General features: G+C 36.4%; 1 protein-coding gene across 25 annotated transcripts in view; it reads left to right on the top strand.

Annotated features, from left to right (window-relative positions):
* Positions 1 to 18,476, top strand: part of LOC139100601 (uncharacterized) — a 140,975-nt gene that overhangs the window by 53,097 nt on the left and 69,402 nt on the right. For 24 of the 25 annotated variants that reach the window (XM_070653269.1, XM_070653274.1, XM_070653270.1 and 21 more), the window contains one exon: positions 14,352 to 14,477. In XM_070653269.1, the coding sequence (XP_070509370.1) occupies positions 14,352 to 14,477 (126 nt within the window). The remainder of the gene's footprint in view (positions 1 to 14,351; positions 14,478 to 18,476) is intronic. The other variant, XM_070653277.1, reaches the window with a different exon arrangement.

Below are 18,476 nucleotides of genomic sequence, written 5' to 3'. Positions count from 1 at the left end.
CAAGTGAGACTCGAACCTACGTTCTCTTAATTACATGTCAAGTGCTTCTACCTACTGAGCTACAGTGGGTTGTTAGGGAGCGTGACACAAAGTACATTTGAACCTTCTTCAATATCAAGTTCAGCTCAAGGTCATTGCAGCTATTTCATTAAACTGGATCACAGCACAAATCCAACAGAGGCTAATAACATTAGGCAAGTGAAGGTCACCTCATTCTCTCTACCTTCTCCAAATCACCCAAAGTAAAACTAAAGTAAGGCTGTCAGTAGCAATTAGCATTCAATTAATCTAGAAAATTTTAAGAATTATCAAACAATACCTATTCTGTAATTTATTACGTTTAGAAATTGACACTGATTTATTAGCTTTGAGCTCCCATTGTGAGTTACCTATAGTAAAGAACATTGAGGCATTTACCGTGATTATCTTACAAATTGATGAATTCAGTGCGTGCTGAAGGCAATGAATTTTATATTATTTATCATTTTATAAAGTGATAGTTAATAGTGCCTGCCATGCTTGGTCTCATAGTTGAACATTTACATTAAATTCAGTAGAAAAAAATATTGTCAAGAAGAACACTGAATAGATATAAAGGAACAGACTTTCCACATCCAATTTCTTGTCTCTTCCGCTTGTCTTGCACACTTACTTATAAATATAGTAAATAAATAGATCTTAACTTCTTTTTTTTGTAAGTGGATTTTATGAACGAATGGAAAAATACGAGCCAAGGACATTTGGTATGAATGGGAAGTAAGTTAGGTGTTTGGAAGATGAGTATAAGACCATGAACAGCATTTGTGTGGATTGAATTGAAGAGAATCAAATGAATTTGAATTTGTTGAACTAGATTCAAGCTGTTAAGTGCTTCTGTGGGGTAGTTGGGAATGCAATTGGCTTGAAGTTGGTAAAACTACATCAAAGCTGTAGGTTCAAATCCTGCTGATCTACAAAACTACTTTTTCGGATGTTGTATTATCCAAAATATAGAAACGGATTCTAAATGGCTATTCTTGGTGTTCAATTGGCAATTTTCATGTTAACTGCCATACTTGGTATGTGACCAGCCATCTGGATGCCATGAAACACTTGTGTCGCGCCGGTCGGACTAGAATTAAAAGTCTTAATTCCAATGTTCATAATCTAATTCACCCGAAAAAGCCCCACTCCATACCATTCCTTACCCTCAAAAGAAATTCCACCAACTTTTTGTCTCAGCATTATTGTCTTGTAAAGTAAAAAGCAATTGCCTTTATTTTTCCCATTCACTCGAAAACTTTTTTACATTCCTTTGTGCGTTTATGTATATGAGGATCAAAAAAAATGCTCCCAAAAGAATCACAAAAGACGTTGTTTTTTTGTGTTGTGCTTCTTTGTTCCTTTACAAGATGCATACGTACGTACGGCAGCTGAACAAGAAAAAGAAAATGAAATTTAAGTGGAAGGGAAAAGAAGGCATTGGGAAGGATGAAATGTATTTATGATTAGACATTTTAGATATCAAGAATGACATAACAATCTTCCTCAAAATCCCTATATAGCTCATATAGGAGATTGCCTGTATATATTTTTTGGATATGATCATTTCCAAGCAATCCAAACTTAACAAAGCTATTCCTTGACTCTTATCATCGAATAATAAATCTATGAATGAATTTTGTTCTTGCTCTTCTTATCTATCGTCTCATGAATTTTTTCCTCATTTTATTGCCTCCGTCTTACTTTACTTTAATATTACGCAATTTACGTAAGAGAATATATGCGATCGTTTCCGTAACGAAACATGAAAAGTGAGAGCGTGTACGGGGTGGTGGATAATGCAAAGATACATAGAAAGTAGGAATATTATGCAAAATATGAATGCTTAACAAAAATGAGATAAAGGTGAAATTTTTTTGGAATTTTTTGTACCTTCAAGGGCTTTTTTAAATAATAAAATTATGGAAATTTATGCGTTTGTGCAGTGATTGAGGGGGTTAGAGCGCATTTTGAGACTAGATTGCTTGAAATCCTTGTTGAATTTAATACTTGTTTGGTTGACGATAGATTTTTGGGTCTAATAAAGCTCTCGTAAGATTTCAAAAATATCTTTGGATACTATTGGGGATAAGGGGACGCACGGAAGCTCCCTAACACATAGGAATGGATGAGAAGTGAGGAAGGAGGTCACATTTATGTCTCAAAGTATAAATTTTGGGTCATGATTTTGATACAAAGAGCTACGGTTGAGAAGGAGGGTCTGAAACCTAATTTCCGATAAAACCCTAAGTTGATCACAAACCTCCTTCCTGGATACAAACTTTGATCCCCATTTAAAGTGTAAGAAGCTTAAAACCAGACAAACTGACAAACTCATAAGCTACTAATCCTCAACTTCCCGACAAAAAAAGCTCACATAAAAGGAAAGAAAGAGTTGTGTACTAAAAGCTTTCATCTCACGTGTATAATACACATAAGCATAATCATGCAAAAATTCCATACACGCATTCCAAAAGTATATGGTAAGAGTATCAGCATCACAAGTAGAGTTAATTTATTTGCATACATTTTTTATTCATCATGATACACTTTTATGGCATAAAAAAACGAGAAAGAGATGAAAAAATATTTATTTAGCCGTAAGCGGAGTCAGATGAGGAAGAAGAGAAGATTTACTTTCTTATTTCCATACACATTCTAACAAAAAAGGCTTCTTATTCTCTATTTAAAATAATAAATAGTATCTTTTGGCTTTCTATTCAGCTTTATGCTATTACTTTCTTATGTTATTTATTTTCTATCTAATTTTCCTGATTAATTTCCTGCTGGATGTTGGATAAATTGCTGGGTGTATTGGAAATAGTTGGATTTATCAAGGATTTATAGTTGAGGTTGAGTTTATTGTTTGTGGAGTTTGAATGTTTAATAGGAATTTGCAGGGATGCGTAGTAGCTTTTGTTATGGATCAGTGGTGGGCAACCTTCTTTGTGTCATGGAACATAGCTTACTTAATTCCATCGCTGACTGTGCAGATCAATTGTGGTTTATTACTTTTCTACCTAACAGACTCACATAAATGAGGATGCTTATGAGCAAAATCAATCAATTTAAGTGAGAATGCTCAATATTGTGGCCATACGCATGATCATGCTTCTTGTCTGTTCGGGTCTTAGATCAGAGCTCAAAATTGACTTGGATTTTGCATAAAAAAATCGACTTAAGTCGACTCGACTCCATGCAAAATTCGAGTCAACTTCGAACTCTGCCTTTGATGCTGGCTCTATCACTGGATTCTGTCTGCCAATTTACAATATCAACTACAATACTCATACGCACACCTCAATAGTGGATCGCGACATGTAAATTGCCTACCATTGCTATGGGTAATTCATTTATTACGTTCAGATGAGCATGAATTGGGGTTAGAGCAAGGAGGAGTAAAAGCGACCCCACATTCCTTTTATACTTTTTTCTTTATCCAGGTGCTGTTGATGATTTTTCCATGAAATTTCACGATTCAAGTTTTCTTTTTATGTGTGGAATTTGTTTTCATTGGCAATGCGTGTGCACGATGATGATGATGAAAAGTTTTTTACTTTTATTTTATGATTTCTAAGGGATGAAAGAGTTTTATTTTTATTGTAGATGTTAAGGAGATGAAGAATGAGATGTTTTGGCATTTGAAACGCATTTTCTTGAGAATTTTAAGAGCTTCTCAAGAGATACCTTGATGAATTGGTTCCTTTTGTGAAATGTTTTGAGAAAATTCTATGAAGTTTCAAACATTTTTATGTGAAAAATGTTCACTGACCTTAAATAGACAAACAAAAACCCTTGAAGAGTCGTTCGGAAGGGATGTACAGTCTTTTTGTGAGTGTCTGAAGTGACAGGAAGATGTCTAGCATTAGAAAATGTGTCTATTGTGCGGTATGGTTACGATAATCGTAAGCAGTGTGCTGTTTCGTTAGTGACTCGCTTCCAAAGTGTGCCAACTAAAAGGTTGTCCAAAAGGTTGCACCTAGGGTTGCCCACAACTGCCAGAGTAAGTCTGAACCTCATATTTCGAGTGTAAACAGCACCCAAAGCCATGTGACACCCCAAAGACAACTTTTCACATGAATTGGGCATCATTAAGCCTAACATGCCCAAAATTATAAATTACAAAATAGACATCATTTACAAACAGTCCCCTAAAAAGTATCCCAAAACTCAAAACATGATAAAAAATTCATCAAAAAGAATGAAAAAAGGTTTAAAAAAATGTAAATAAAACAAAATTTGCGGCAATAAAATTAAATTTGATGAAAATTCACAAAGCCCCTCTTGCATTAAATGAGCCACTTAAGGTAATAAACTACTTAAGTGAAAGCAGCAATAAAAGAATTTATTCATGATGGATACCTTCACCAAAGGAAGATCCCTTTGAACATTATTTTCTATTTCAGATCACAAATGGAATCAAAATCAGAAGAAGAAAAAAGGAAAAAGCTTTTAAAAAATGGATTTTACAGCAATAAAATGATGATTCTGTCATCGCTTAAATTGTTGACTGAAGCTGTGTCATATGTCAAAAGTTTTTATTTATTGCTATAAAAAATGTTGATGATTTAGAAGGGAGGATATAAAAAAAAAAATTTGGATGTACATTTTTTATTGTCTGAGTATTTTTATGGCTTAAAAGTAGAAAGTTTTTATGAGAATTTATCAGTGTAATTAAATTTAGATGAGTTAGGTTTAAAGTATAACTTTGGATTTTTGTGTCTGACCTGTTGTATTGAGTACAGTGATGCTGTATGAAACTCTAAAAGGGAGACTTGTTAGCATTTTCTTCAGTCTTGCTAAGTTATAGAAGTTTAGGTTGTGATGTTATAGTCAGTAAGTCTCGAATCAAAACATTCAGCACCTCTAGAGATACACAAAGCAGAAAATTACAATCTCAGAAGGTACACGGGGTATAAATCATGGAAAATCCGGTCATAAGCCGACTTCTGTCTAGCGTGAGTGTCGATTGCAATTAACCTTGGCTGGTTCAAGAGTTTTGTTGGCCTGGTGGCTAATTTTCAACCATGCTCAATTTTGAAGGCTACATACCTATTGAGGTAGCTTGACAATGCATATAATACACAGCTATGAATCATTAAGGTCTTAAAAGCTGATAGTAAATTATTTTACTTGACAATATTTCCTTTCTACAGCCGTCAACTTAAACTTATCATTGCTACATCTTCCTTGACTTTCCTTCAGCTCCATTACAACAAAACCCCAAAAAAATCAACTTCATAAACTTCACCAAGCTCCATAAAAACCATAATTTACTAAACATTTTGTGACATTTTCATTGATTTTATGTTCTGTAATGTCTTTACTCCAATTTCATTATATAAACTCTCTTTAATTTACTTTCAGCATATTTTCAGTCTCATAATTTATGATCGCAAAAGAAAATGTAATTTTTTTCCTTCTTTGTCTTTCCTTTTGTTCCTATAAATAAATGGATGGAGCTTACAAATACAATAAAAATTGTTGAGAGAAAAAACAAAAAAAATTCTTTATGAAGTGAACAAAGAATGAGAGACATGAGCAGCACATACGTATATGTGAATGTCCCCCTTCCCCCACTCTCTTCATTCCTTCATGACCAAAGGCTAGAAAATAAAATGGAAAGGAACCAAGAAAAAAAAATGTTTGTCGGAATGTTTCGAGGCGATAAGCCATATGAAAGTAAACATACTTAAGACAATATATTACATATTTGTGAGTACATGTGTATACAAAGTTTAACGTTGAAGGATGTATGGCTAAATATGTAATGAAAAGCTCTTAGGAAAAATTGTGAAGAGAAAATTATTTCTTTTGGAAAAATGAGGTAATATTAATATTATTTTGTCAAGGAATGGATATATGTGGGTGTTTCTTATGAATTTTTGAGGGTGTGCCAACGGACCTTATTTTGGAAAATTGGATTTTATCAATTTTAAAGGCTTTGACATTAGATTGTTGCAGGTCGTAGACTACAGACAGTTCAAATTCATTTAAATTGACTTCCATTGCCTCTCCTGGCTTCCTATCCATCCAATTCAAAGGATGAAAAATGACACAAAAGTCAAATTAACCTCAAAATTCCATCAAAAAATTTAATTGATTTTTTCCCTCAACAAAGAAAATTATTTCATTTAAATTTTTCCAATTTACTTTCACTAAGCTCCTCGCGGATGTTTAAGGCTGTGACTTGTATGTTGCACGAAAGCCTCCTTTAATCTCATGGATTTATTTTGCAAATTAGAAATTTAAATCCTCTTTAAATATCAATTTTTCACCGCCATGCTGAATTATTTTTTACGAGAATTTTCGTTGAATGTCAATCGAATCGGAGGTGGTGGATGTGATGAGATGTAAGATTGTTAGGGGGTTTTGTGTGTATTTGTTAGCAGGGACATTTTTATATTGAACCCTAAATTTAAGAGGGTATTTAAGGGAATTTGAGATTTTGTCTTGAACTTTAAGGAATTGAAGAATTTTGTCCAAATATGAGGCACCTAAATCCAACACCCGTCCCTTCTGGATACGCCCCTGAGTCTCAGCAAAGGAGCAGCCAATATTTTGAAATTAGCAATCATAAACAAATCAAGTGTCATCTGTTTAGGAGGGTCAGTCACATGTCATTTATTTTAGGAGGGACAGGTTGACCCAAATTCCTCTTTCCCTCCATCCCATAAAGGGATTGAAAGAGGTCTATGCTCAGTCACTTATCATTCACATGATAAATGTTAGTTCATGGTTTATGACTAATCATGCGGTTAAATTGGCAGCTTTGTGAACCTTACCTCCACCCTCCATGCTTAATCGATCCACAATGCTAGTCTTTCAATAGACAGTTCTTCAAATGACTTACAAACTCTATTTAGTTCATCGAAAAATTAATTAATATAAATGTTAAAATGAATTTTCATAATTTTTACTCTAACAAAACAACCCAAAAATTAAGTGAAACATTAGTAGGTGGAAGCGAACACCTGTAGCTCCTGCATTATGAATGAAATTTTTTCTAAAAGAGTAGATTAACATTTATGCTTTCTGTTACTTAACGTAGGTGTATGAATAAGAATGAAAATATACAAAATACGCCCATACGAAGCTACTAATGCATTCATATTCTTTCAATTAAAAGTAGGGTTCGCCCAGATGCGCACTTGCAGCAGGCCTGCAGTTTCTATTGTTCTAGATGCGCATCCAGATGCGCATCCAATTGCATCCAACTGCATCCATCTGAACTTTTTGTATGGAAATTTTTTTCATAAAAAAAGATGAAAAATTGCATTGGAAAACTAAATCAAAAATAACATTTTCTTCGATATTCTAACTTTATTTTTAAAAAATTTAAAAAATGTAATTTTCCAGTGTTTTTCCAAGTTTTTCATTATTATATAGAAAATTAAGGGAAAACTAGCATTTTCCAAGATTTTTCATCATTAAAATATGTGAACTCATGTGAAAAATTGTTATTTTCAGAGTTTTTAAAGTATTTGGTTTAATTTTCAGATGCATTTGGATGCGCATCCAGATGCGCATGGCCTGCTGCAGGCCTAGCAGTTTTCTGCATCTCTGCATCGATCTGCATCTAATTTTGGCGAACCCTAATTAAAAGGTTCCACTTTTTGGACTTGACTGGCAAAAAAATAATTATCAAGAAGTCTTTGAATAATTTTTTTTAGTTCTTCGCATTCTGTTTGCTGCTTAATTAAAAAAATTATTTATTAACGTTTTCTTTTTCACTCGTTGAGTTGTTGACAAAGTTTTGCTTGATGTTATGAAGAATGGAGATGAATTGAGGGTAATTTGAATGATGATGACATGGATCAGAGATTAAGATGTGCTTTGAGTTGCTTCAAGTCTTTAATGCTTAAAGAGCTTTGTTGTTATCAAATGGCTTTTGATTTGGTACTCTTGGGATTGAACTCGAGGAATTTATCAAAATTGAGACATTGTGAGTCCTTGGTACTATTAATTATGATTACCAGCATAAGGTCATGGCTGCCAAAGTTGCAGGCTTGCGTATCTAAAGTACAGGAAACACAGGCTCTGCGGTTCTTGATTAAACCCCTAAAAATACAAAATGAAGTAAGAAATTGCTAAAATTCTTATTTTTATTCCAATTTTCGTTTAGGTACCTAAAAGTTGTAAATTTTTAAAAGCTTTCCATTCACATGCTCAACTGGCCATAAACAAACAGTCCCATAAATCTCAAACTTTTTTGGTTCAAAACTTTCTATAAAACTCTTTTTGGACTCTATTCAAAAAATGATCATTTATTCATATTTCTATAAGCTCAATTCATAAATATTCCTGACTCATCCATCACCACCAACATCATTTCTTATTGTCTTCTACCGTAAAAGTTATAATTTCATTATCATTTGCATAAATTAATTTTCATTAAATTTTCTTCTTTTTTGCTACTTTTTATTTTTTATTAAACTTTGTTTGAAATTATGAGACGCGAAGCTCGAGTAATGAATGAAGTAAAGCGTAAAGAAGTACACGATAAATAAATTTTTTTGTTCCTGTAAAAAGACGCAAAGAAGAAGGACATAAACGTCTATGGATCGTTGAATGAAGATTGATTGTGTCATTTTCCCGACTCTATTTTTATGCTTATGAATAGTTCATGAATAAAGTTGTCATTACACGAAGCTTCATTTAAATAAAATTTATACGTCGGGGTACGAAAAAGGATTTTTCAGAACTAAAATTTATTTGCCGCCATCGGTGTATAATTAGCATGTTGTCTTAATTGCGAAGTGAGGCTTCATCCTCTACTTTTCTATTATTTATTCGTATATTCAGTCAAAATTATAGACTACATGCCTCGTTCGTGTGGAAACAATAAAAAAATTGTTGTTTTGTTCGAATAACAAGCAATTGTGGATTGTGAATGTAAAGCTCCATAATTCTCTCATGCTTGGAGTACTTCCCTTTTTAATTTGACCATATATTATAATTAAAATTGTTTTGTTTACGAATACAAAACTACAAATTTTCCTGACTTTCAATTATCAATTTTATTGTTTTTATTCAGCGTGGATTTGTGGGTTCTTCTTTTTGGATTAAATCATATTGTCTGTGGGGTAATTGAGTGGCGGTCAAGCTTCCTCTGCGTCAACCTTCTGTTCATGATGAATAACACAGTAGGAGTGAAACATGTTCAAGTTTCTGATGCGTTTTTTAAAGTAGACAGCGAAGACTCTAAACAGGATTCACTTCAAAGACATACTGGTGCTCCTTACCGTATTGACACAATTGGACTAAGCTTCGGTTATCTATGGCTTTGGTAAACTGGACTAGAATCTCTCAAACATCATGCGACCTGATTCAGGGACTCTTCGAGAATTTCTGGAATTAATTTAAAATTTCTATGAATTTGACGAGTTCAAATCCCGACCAAGAATCCAATCCCAATCCGTGAATAAAAACTACTTCATTGCTTCTTGACCCAGGCTGAGAAACTCCGCGGTAGTACCGTGGTATCCATACAAATACAGCTAAATACCGCCAAATACCGCGGTATTTCATATAAATACCGCCGATACCGCCTAGTTTCTCAGCCTAGTTCTTGGCTCAGCCTGGTTCTCGGCCTTACGGTACTTACTCGAATCATATGTAACGGAAATGTGGCTTTCAGGCTTCCTTTGTAAGTTACAGACAGTAATGAACATCAAAGGTGTGGTTCTGATCCCTCTATAATCTGTAATTGGGCTGTTGGTCTACTGACAGAAGAAGTCTACTGACAAAATAGGTCTACTGACGCGCACCCTCACTCCTTAGTGAGTGAGTCCTTACTTATTAGTCTCGAAACGCCCAAGCTCAGCTCTGAATCTCATTGATCTGAGTCCGGTTCTGGAAAAGGTTTTTTTTTGTCTCTGAACTCCTCTGAGCTCCCAATCCACTGCGTTACCCACAACACAGCACTCCAACATATTCCTCACTAACTCATAAATAAATTCTTCCATTAACAAAACAAAAGCGCACAGTGAGGCTATAAATTATACATAAATAATAATTATTTTTTACATGCATGAGAGAGATCATCTCGGAACAATATTTATGCAACGGATGTGATTTAGTTTTTTGTGCTTTATATTCCGACAATAAAAAAAAGAATGAAATTTTTTTTGTTATGTATGTGTAGAGCCGTTCGGCAGGAAGATCATTGAGGAAAGATTGAAAATAAAGCCCGACTGCTTTAAAGTGTGTTTGGCATCAGGCGTGCTTAATATCTACAGTATAATTAGTTTTGCATGCAAAAAACTTGAATAATCCCCGGAAGCTCCTGCAGGATTTTCAATAATTAAAATAGTTTGGACATAACATTTTAATTATTTAATTATTTTTATTGACAAAATTTGTTCATCCACGGAAGTTGTTATCATGTAGATTGAAAATTAATGAGTTGCCTAACAGCACGGATGGGGCTATTTTTGGACAATATGAATATTTTATCACCTTTCATACTCTACTTCCTCAATTATCGATCTTTTTTCACTTCTTTTAATTAATTAATTAAATATCAACTCGACTGAATATTGCATTTGAATGAACAAGAAGAATCTTTATTAATGCTGGCAATTTTATCCGTCAAATTTGAAGCTTTGAAGGGAATTTTTCATGAAAATTTGATGAGTTTGATTTCTAGAGCTCAAAGTCGACTTCTATTTTGTATGGAAATTGAAGATTTTACTCAAGATTGGTTTAGAAACTACACTGAATAGACAATTTGGCGTAATGTGTAGTTAGTTACTAGACCTACTATTCGGTCGACTGATGACAAATTTTACGGAACATACCAATGAAAATGTCTTCATTCTCGAATTTACTAGACTTAATGCCAAGCTGTTCACTCAGATACGTCAGAAAATGGAGTCAATCATGTCAATAAAGCTTCTCAAAGCTGAGTCAGGAATCATATTTAAGGGTAGTTGGATGGGTTAAATAGGGCTAAGAAGCTAATCCCTTTTTGGACAGAATTCTTCAATTTGCTGGGTTCATCGAGACCAAAATTCCAAATTTCATAGATTTTGGAAGGATTTTATGTTTGAGTTTCCTGGATTGGATGTGTTGAAAAAGAGTCCTTAATATCCCGATTTGGGAGAAGGTTTCGAAGAATATAACTGTCATTGGATATTCTCTACGCTAGGCGATGGGATAAAAAAGTATATTTGAGTGCTGTGTTGTGGGTAGCAGTGATTGGGAGTACACAGAAGTCCATAAACAATGAAGCTTATTTTGGAAGTCTATTCTTTGGGATTTGAACTCGTAAAAATCAATATGATGTTTGTAATTTGATCTAACCTACCCACATTCCCAACAGCATAAAATTGAAAACACGTGTTTATTTTATCTCAAAATTTCAAGCTACTTTATTATTCAATAATATTTACTTCTAAACTTTATTTTGCCTGAACTCTGACCCACAAGCTTTAAATTTCTCTAAAAAAACATTACAAAGCTTCCCAATATTAATACAGACCATCAGAATAAAGAAAAAAACTTGACCTTTTTTGATATTTTTTTCCCATACATTTCTGTCATAAACATTCCTCCTACAGTCCAACAGTATGCGTAGGCTGACTTTGGAAATCATTCAGTAAATATTAAACAAAGCTTTAAATTGTCTGATAGGATTGAATTTAATTATCGCTTACTCGAGTGAAAGGAACTTTTTTATTTACTTCTAAGCAGGCTTCTCAGCACAAAGTAATTCCACTTTAATGACTGCTTGTTGTTTCCAAAAAACACAACAAAAAATAAAGTTTAAATTTATTCAAAAATACATTCTTTACAGAACATATTTTGTTCATAAAACCACAATAAAAGGGAAAAAAGGAACAGAAAAAAGGGAGAAAGTAACAAGAATGGATGGAAAAAAAACTTTTTATTTCTTTTTTCTCTTTTTATTTTTTCAAATTAAAAAACTTTCATTCCTAACATTTCATAATTTATGAGTTGCCTCGGTGCCATATATTCCTTTTTACAGTAGTGGCTTTTAACATAAATTTCATCATTACTTTGGCTGGGGTTTGTTCAGTTATGATGTCTGATTTTTGGGTTAGGAAAGTGAACTAGATGCGTAACTAGGACGGTGGACTAGATGCGTAGCTTGAAACTGTGGACTAGATGCGTAGTTAGGAACTGTGGACTAGATACGTAGTTAGGTGAAGGTGGACTAGATGCGAAACTAGGAAGGTGGACTAGATATGTGTCTAGAAAGGTGATCTACTTGCGTAGTAAGGAAGGTGAACTAGATGCGTAGCTAGCTAGGTGGATTAGCTACGCAGCTAGGAAAATTGACTAGATGAGTAGCTAGTAAGGTGAACAAAATGCGTAGTTAGGAAGGAGGGTTAGGTGCGTAGTTAGGAAAGTGGACCAGATGCGTAACTACGAAGTTGAACCAGATACTTAGCTACACAGAGTATTAGGAGTAGAAGCGAAACTAGTTCACTTCACATAGATTAATTTAAAACCAACCAACTTGTGCCTGCGAGGAACAAATTTCTCCACATAGCTTCTCAAACGTAATTGGATGTTTGATGTGAGTTTTCTTTTGTCTGAAGAAGTTTATTCTTTCCAAAGTGGCTTTGAAAGTTTTTTTTTGCAAGTGTTGATGACTGAAACGATGCTACACTGATGGTCTGTTGTTTAGATTGTAAATGGCTTGTGAGTCTCAACAATAATAACGGAGACATTTTTATTGAAGTTTCTCTTTGAGTTCTTTTTTAGATGGGAATGATGTTGAAGGTGTTGAATTTCGGAGATGTTGATGAGTTTGTAAGGGTTGTTGAGGAGTCGGTCGATGAGTTTTGTAGTGGAAGCAATTGAAATGAATGACTTAATTCTCTCTTTTGTTATGCAGAATGAAGGTCATTAGCTTGGTAATATAATGACTGGGGTGCTCTATGCACTGGGATGTATTCAAGGTTTGGGAGGAGAGGGATGGGGGACAGGGAGATGTTGAAGTTAACTCATATCCTCTTTTGGCAATTTGAATGGGTTTTTTGTGTTCCATACATTCAAAATCATTCTGGAATGTTCAAAGAAGGGGCATGGGGCAAACAGGGTTCAGGCGGAGGATTGTCCATGCGAGACCTTGCTGCTGTGCTAAAGTGAATACGCAACAGATTGGAAGTCTCTTTGAAGAAGACGTGATTCCGATTCCCATTAAAAATGTCCCCGCTCCTACTACACATCCCAATCGTTACATTAGGACGCTCAATCCTATCCAATGACATAATATACATATTCCCCAGGATATAACCCACACTTCCTTTTTTTGTAAGCTTAAAATTCCCACATTTCTTCGAATATGAAAATTTAATTCATTTCTATATATTTTTTCCTCGTTTCATTTCGAAAAAAAAGAAGCGAGAAAGATAAAGAGTGGAGTGGATTTAAAATACGTACAAAAAAACTTTCAAGTATTTTTTCAGTTTGTTCCATTCGCAATTTAATGAATAAATGAAATATTCCGTTTTCCTGCTGTTTAAATGAAAGAAAAGTTTAATACTTTTTCATAATCTTTTATGATTATTTATTTAAATTTTTGATGAATTTCGACGGAAATGGAAGCCAATTTTTATATTTTTTTGTTATTCTTATTCTCCATCCACATGCCTAATAAATGAATAGCGGAAGAGCGTGAAAGGCGCCATTATAACTATTGATGTACTTAACATTTTTCATGCTAATGTATTTATTAAGTATTATTTAATGAGCTTGCCTGTCTACTACCTTTTTTTTTGCTTCCTTTACTTCTTCACCCATCCATTCGTCATACCCCCTAAGCATGAGGCTAATGAACGTCAACTTTTCTAATACCTTTAATAATTTTTCATATTTTTCTGTTTGTTGACGCATTTTTTGGTTGCTTGCATAAGGCAGAAGGTCTTTTGAGTTCATTTTGGGTGGATTTATGACTACTTGAATAATTTTTGTTGTGCAAATGAGACGGGGTTTAAAGTTTTAAGTACTGAATTGTTGAGTGCTTTGGGATTGTGGGTGTCAACAGGTTCCGTTTGAGTTGAATGGCTGGAAAATTTAGAAAATTGATGGAAAGTCTTTCTCAGATTTGGTTGATATTCATGAAAATTCATCATAGCAACCATTGAAATTTTGAATTTATGTGAATTTTTATTGAAATTTGTGGAAGTTCTAAAATTGAATATCTGCTGAAATTTGGCACAACAAGTAAGTTTGAAGCATAGTCTACTTGCCAGCACCAACCATAAATCACCAACAGTCAAAAAAATGCTTTTTAATCCTCAAAACCTTCAATAATCATTCATACTAATAAATTTCTAATTATTTTCTCATTCCAGGCCTGCAGTCGCTTTGGACTACGGCAATTTGTAGTTCTAATCTGCAGCAAAAATATCCGATACCACCACCGACTACGTCTACATCATCCGATCAATTATTGCAGCAGACTCCAATTAGTGATAAAGGTAAGAGGCACAAAATACAGTAAAATGGATTACCGAGCACCAATTATTTTATCCGAAACTTTTTTCTTTACTTCCGTTCCTCATTTATTTCTGTATCAAACCTTTAACGGCTTAAATTTCGTAAAAAAGGGGTCTTAATTAAAAATCCAATTAATGTTGTATATATACAGGACATTGAGGAAGGCCAAATCCATAAGGAACTAGTGTATCGGGTAGAAACCCAATGCGGATATATTCACACCGTCCGTAAAAGTCTCGCGGGTAGGCCAAGCTTCGCTTGGCGAATGATTGAGGGATCAGGCTCCAGCGGATAGGCCAAGCTTCGCTTGGCGAATGTTTGAGGGATCAGGCTCCAGCGGATAGGCCAAGCTTCGCTTGGCGAATGTTTGAGGGATCAAGCTCCAGCGGGTAGGCCAAGCTTCGCTTGGCGAATGATTGAGGGATCAGGCTCCAGCGGGTAGGCCAAGCTTCGCTTGGCGAATGTTTGAGGGATCAGGCTCCAGCGGGTAGGCCAAGCTTCGCTTGTCGAATGATTGAGGGATCAGGCTCCAGCGGATAGGCCAAGCTTCGCTTGGCGAATGATTGAGGGATCAGGCTCCAGCGGATAGGCCAAGCTTCGCTTGGCGAATGTTTGAGGGATCAGGCTCCAGCGGGTAGGCCAAGCTTCGCTTGGCGAATGTTTGAGAGATCAGGCTCCATCGGATAGGCCAAGCTTCGCTTGGCGAATGATTGAGGGATCAGGCTCCAGCGGATAGGCCAAGCTTCGCTTGTCGAATGATTGAGGGATCAGGCTCCAGCGGATAGGCCAAGCTTCGCTTGGCGAATGATTGAGGATCAGGCTCCAGCGGATAGGTCAAGCTTCGCTTGGCGAATGATTGAGGGATCAGGCTCCAGCGGATAGGTCAAGCTTCGCTTGGCGAATGTTTGAGGGATCAGGCTCCAGCGGATAGGCCAAGCTTCGCTTGTCGAATGATTGAGGGATCAGGCTCCATCGGATAGGCCAAGCTTCGCTTGGCGAATGTTTGAGGATCAGGCTCTAGCGGGTAGGCCAAGCTTCGCTTGGCGAATGTTTGAGAGATCAGGCTCCAGCGGACAGGCCAAGCTTCGCTTGGCGAATGTTTGAGGGATCAGGCTCCAGCGGATAGGCCAAGCTTCGCTTGTCGAATGATTGAGGGATCAGGCTCCAGCGGATAGGCCAAGCTTCGCTTGGCGAATGTTTGAGGGATCAGGCTCCAGCGGATAGGCCAAGCTTCGCTTGGCGAATGTTTGAGGGATCAGGCTCCAGCGGGTAGGCCAAGCTTCGCTTGGCGAATGTTTGAGAGATCAGGCTCCGGCGGATAGGCCAAGCTTCGCTTGGCGAATGTTTGAGGAATCAGGCTCCAGCGGGTAGGCCAAGCTTCGCTTGGCGAATGTTTGAGAGATCAGGCTCCATCGGATAGGCCAAGCTTCGCTTGGCGAATGTTTGAGGGATCAGGCTCCAGCGGGTAGGCCAAGCTTCGCTTGGCGAATGATTGAGGGATCAGGCTCCAGCGGCTAGGCCAAGCTTCGCTTGGCGAATGATTGAGGGATCAGGCTCCAGCGGGTAGGTCAAGCTTCGCTTGGCGAATGATTGAGGGATCAGGCTCCAGCGGATAGGTCAAGCTTCGCTTGGCGAATGTTTGAGGATCAGGCTCCAGCGGATAGGCCAAGCTTCGCTTGTCGAATGATTGAGGGATCAGGCTCCATCGGATAGGCCAAGCTTCGCTTGGCGAATGTTTGAGGGATCAGGCTCTAGCGGGTAGGCCAAGCTTCGCTTGGCGAATGTTTGAGAGATCAGGCTCCAGCGGACAGGCCAAGCTTCGCTTGGCGAATGTTTGAGGGATCAGGCTCCAGCGGATAGGCCAAGCTTCGCTTGGCGAATGATTGAGGGATCAGGCTCCAGCGGATAGGCCAAGCTTCGCTTGGCGAATGTTTGAGGGATCAGGCTCCAGCGGATAGGCCAAGCTTCGCTTGGCGAATGTTTGAGGGATCAGGCTCCAGCGGGTAGGCCAAGCTTCGCTTGGCGAATGTTTGAGAGATCAGGCTCCATCAGATAGGCCAAGCTTCGCTTGGCAAATGTTTGAGGAATCAGGCTCCAGCGGGTAGGCCAAGCTTCGCTTGGCGAATGTTTGAGAGATCAGGCCCCAGCGGGTAGGCCAAGCTTCGCTTGGCGAATGTTTGAGGGATCAGGCTCCAGCGGGTAGGCCAAGCTTCGCTTGGCGAATGATTGAGGGATCAGGCTCCAGCGGGTAGGCCAAGCTTCGCTTGGCGAATGTTTGAGGGATCGAGCTCCAGTGGGTAGGCCAAGCTTTGCTTGGCACATGCTCAGAGTTTCAACGTTCAAAGTTGCAAAAAATCATAGAAAACATTGATTTTGAAATTTTGTATGAAACCGAAAGTTTTTTGCTTTTTTAGAAGCATTGGCTGTTCCTGCCATGCCCAAAATCTAATCAGTTCTTCCTTGGAATGGCACCTATCGATTGCAAAAAGCTAGAAGTCTCTACGATGTCTAGTTTTTGAGTTATCGTGTACATTAACTTGCTTGCTTGCTTGCTTGCTTGCTTACAGAAAGCGAATTTTTCGATTTTCTCAGCAATGCCTTAACCAATTTCAAATCTGTTTTTTGCATATGATGTGGAATTCCAGGCACAAACTTTTTGCGATAGAACATAACTTGCCATTGTGCTTAGTTTTGCTGAAAAATCCAAAAAACTGATTTTTCAATCTGAACAAATTCAATACATTCACACGTGAAAACGGTGTGAATATAAAAATAAGATTTTTTTACTGCCTTTTGTTTTTCCGCCTTTCACTTGAAAATTCATCAATCTTGACTTCGTTGCTTTCCCATTTTTGTGAGTATTGTGTTAATTCCTTATCCCATTACTTCCAAAACGAAAACTTTTTCTTCTTGCCTTGCCTTCTTTGAGCTCATGATAATTTGTTCAACTAAGTGCTTGCATACGATGGACTGTGAATGTCTGAAAATTTGTAGATTTTCTCACAGTTAATGAGAGGGAACTGAACTTGTTGTTTGGGAAATTAAGTGAGAAACTTGAGGAGCTTGTTTTGGATTATTAATGATGAATGATAATTTATGGATCGTTTGGGAATTGTTGATCTTGTATTGGCTCATCTGCACTTATGTATTGCTTAGATCAGTTCCCAAACCTACAAAACAGAATTCAGTAAGGTCATGTTCCTTTAAAACCTAAAAATAAGATCCAGTAATGTTCAAGTGTCACTTTTCTGACCTAAAAACATGATCGAGTAAGGCTAAAGTTACATTCTCGCTTTAAAAACAAGATGCAGTAGGATCTTAGTCATTTCTTCTTTTTGAATTAGAATTCAAATCATTTAACGGTTTTAACAAATTCAAATTTGTTCATGTGCACTGTAAAAACATTGAAAAACATTGTACAACATTGAAAAACACCGTCAAAACAATGTTGCTTTGCACACATTGAATTATTGAATCAATTCCTATCAAAATGAGATTCGAACTCATAACTTGTCCAATTTCTTTACCAGAAACAATTCCCATCTTCTATTCCACTCCACAAAAATTGATACTCTATCCGCAACACAAATCTTGCACAAATCAAATCAAACTGAACAAAATTCTTGTTTACCAACCACTCTAGCTAGATTTTCGCTCACTTCACAAGGATCAGCACACAAAAAAAAAAACTCTAAAGTATGAAATAAATTACAGATGTTCTGTTGGCTTTCACATGCTGCTGCACAGATGGATAGAGATAAATGTGCGAAATACCATTTCAGATCCAATTTCCACATACAACAACTAGCTTTAATCAAACATTTTTTAGGAATTTATTTTAAAACTTCTCTTGTGTTATTTTTTTTAAACTCTTTATTTTTAAATGAAATATCCTAACAGGATAACATAAAATTTACACAATGATAAAAGCTCTTCCCAGCTCTTAAGCTTTTTAAAGTACTTTTTAAACAAGCGTTGTC

Source organism: Chironomus tepperi, unplaced genomic scaffold, assembly GCF_022539635.2.
Source record: "Chironomus tepperi strain 1889 unplaced genomic scaffold, CSIRO-AGI_Ctep_v1 contig_67, whole genome shotgun sequence".
In the NCBI taxonomy this organism is placed as follows: domain Eukaryota; kingdom Metazoa; phylum Arthropoda; class Insecta; order Diptera; family Chironomidae; genus Chironomus; species Chironomus tepperi.
The sequence above is the reverse complement of the archived record's forward strand: the minus strand, read 5'-3'. Positions and strand labels throughout refer to the sequence as shown.